Consider the following 1,102-nt stretch of genomic DNA (forward strand, 5'->3'; position numbering starts at 1 on the left):
TCCCTGCAGGAGGGGCTCCCCCGAGAGGAGAGGGTGGAGGGGTGGTGGCTCCCCTGAGAGCTGGGCGGGCCTAGGGCGCCCTGGCAGCTGTCTGGACCGGGACCACCCACGCTGTGACCCAGACCACTGCTGGGGGGATGGGTGACGTGAGCCCCAATGCAGTCCAAGCAAGACGGCTGGCCTGCCCCGCCGAGAGCCACGGCCGCCTCTTAGGGGCTTCGAGCCCCCCCAAAAGCCAGGGGGGGTGTCCTTTTCCTGATCTGGTCACAGGAGAGTGACCCCGAGTGATGCCAGCGTGGGAGGCCGTCTGGGGCGACCCTGGGGCAGGGCAGGGAAGAGGCGTTGACTTGGGGCCATGACCCTGGGCTCTGCCGGGGTGAGCCCCTCCCCCTCTGGGCCTGTGTCCTTCCATTCGCGGGCTCGGGGTGACCGCCACGCTCAGAGGCCTGGCCACACAGCCTCCTGGACTCCAAGGAGCCATGAGGGAGACAAGGCCGGTTTCTGAGGGTTTGGACAGCAAGGACCAGAGAGGGTGGTCACACACCTAACAGCACACAGCACAAACTCCGCCCCCATCACCCGGCAGCCGTCTCCTGGCAGGTCGGCCGTGGGGCCCGTGGACGAGGCCTGCACACCCTGCCCACCCTCCTCCCAGCGGCCCTGGCACTGCCCCGAGGGCCCCATCGGGATGCAGACCCCTCAGTGCATCTTCAGGAAACTGATTCCCCCAAATCCACCCCTGAGGGGGACAGCCCCCCACTCCTCACTTCCCCCAACTCCTGGGAGCCATCTTCCTGGGCCAGGAGGGGGCAGGAATGAGGGGCCCTAGTGGTGGGTGGTCCGAGGCCTGTACCTGCCTCCCCTCCTTCTCCTGGGAGCTGCTGCCCCATCCCACCCCCAGGCGGAGAAGGGCCCCTCATTGGTCCCCAACCGCCCGCCCATCTCTCCTCTAGTGACGGGGCTGGGAGGAGCCATGGCCCCTGCTCAGGTGGGTGGAGGGGCACTCACCTGGGTGGGGTTGCGGAGCCTCCAGAAGGCGCCCTGCACCAGGGCACAGAAGACCAGGGCGAAGCACAGGAAGCCCTGGGAGAGGGGTGCACGT

General features: G+C 68.2%; 1 protein-coding gene across 1 annotated transcript in view; it reads right to left on the bottom strand.

Moving 5' to 3' along the window:
• The window catches only part of TSPAN32 (tetraspanin 32), a 17,110-nt gene that overhangs the window by 7,514 nt on the left and 8,494 nt on the right, over positions 1–1,102 (bottom strand). Inside the window, exon 6 of the mRNA XM_014533100.1 lies at positions 1,009–1,083. Coding sequence (XP_014388586.1) covers positions 1,009–1,083 — 75 coding nt within the window. The remainder of the gene's footprint in view (positions 1–1,008; positions 1,084–1,102) is intronic.

Source organism: Myotis brandtii, unplaced genomic scaffold (assembly GCF_000412655.1).
Source record: "Myotis brandtii unplaced genomic scaffold, ASM41265v1 scaffold940, whole genome shotgun sequence".
NCBI classification, from domain to species: Eukaryota; Metazoa; Chordata; class Mammalia; order Chiroptera; family Vespertilionidae; genus Myotis; species Myotis brandtii.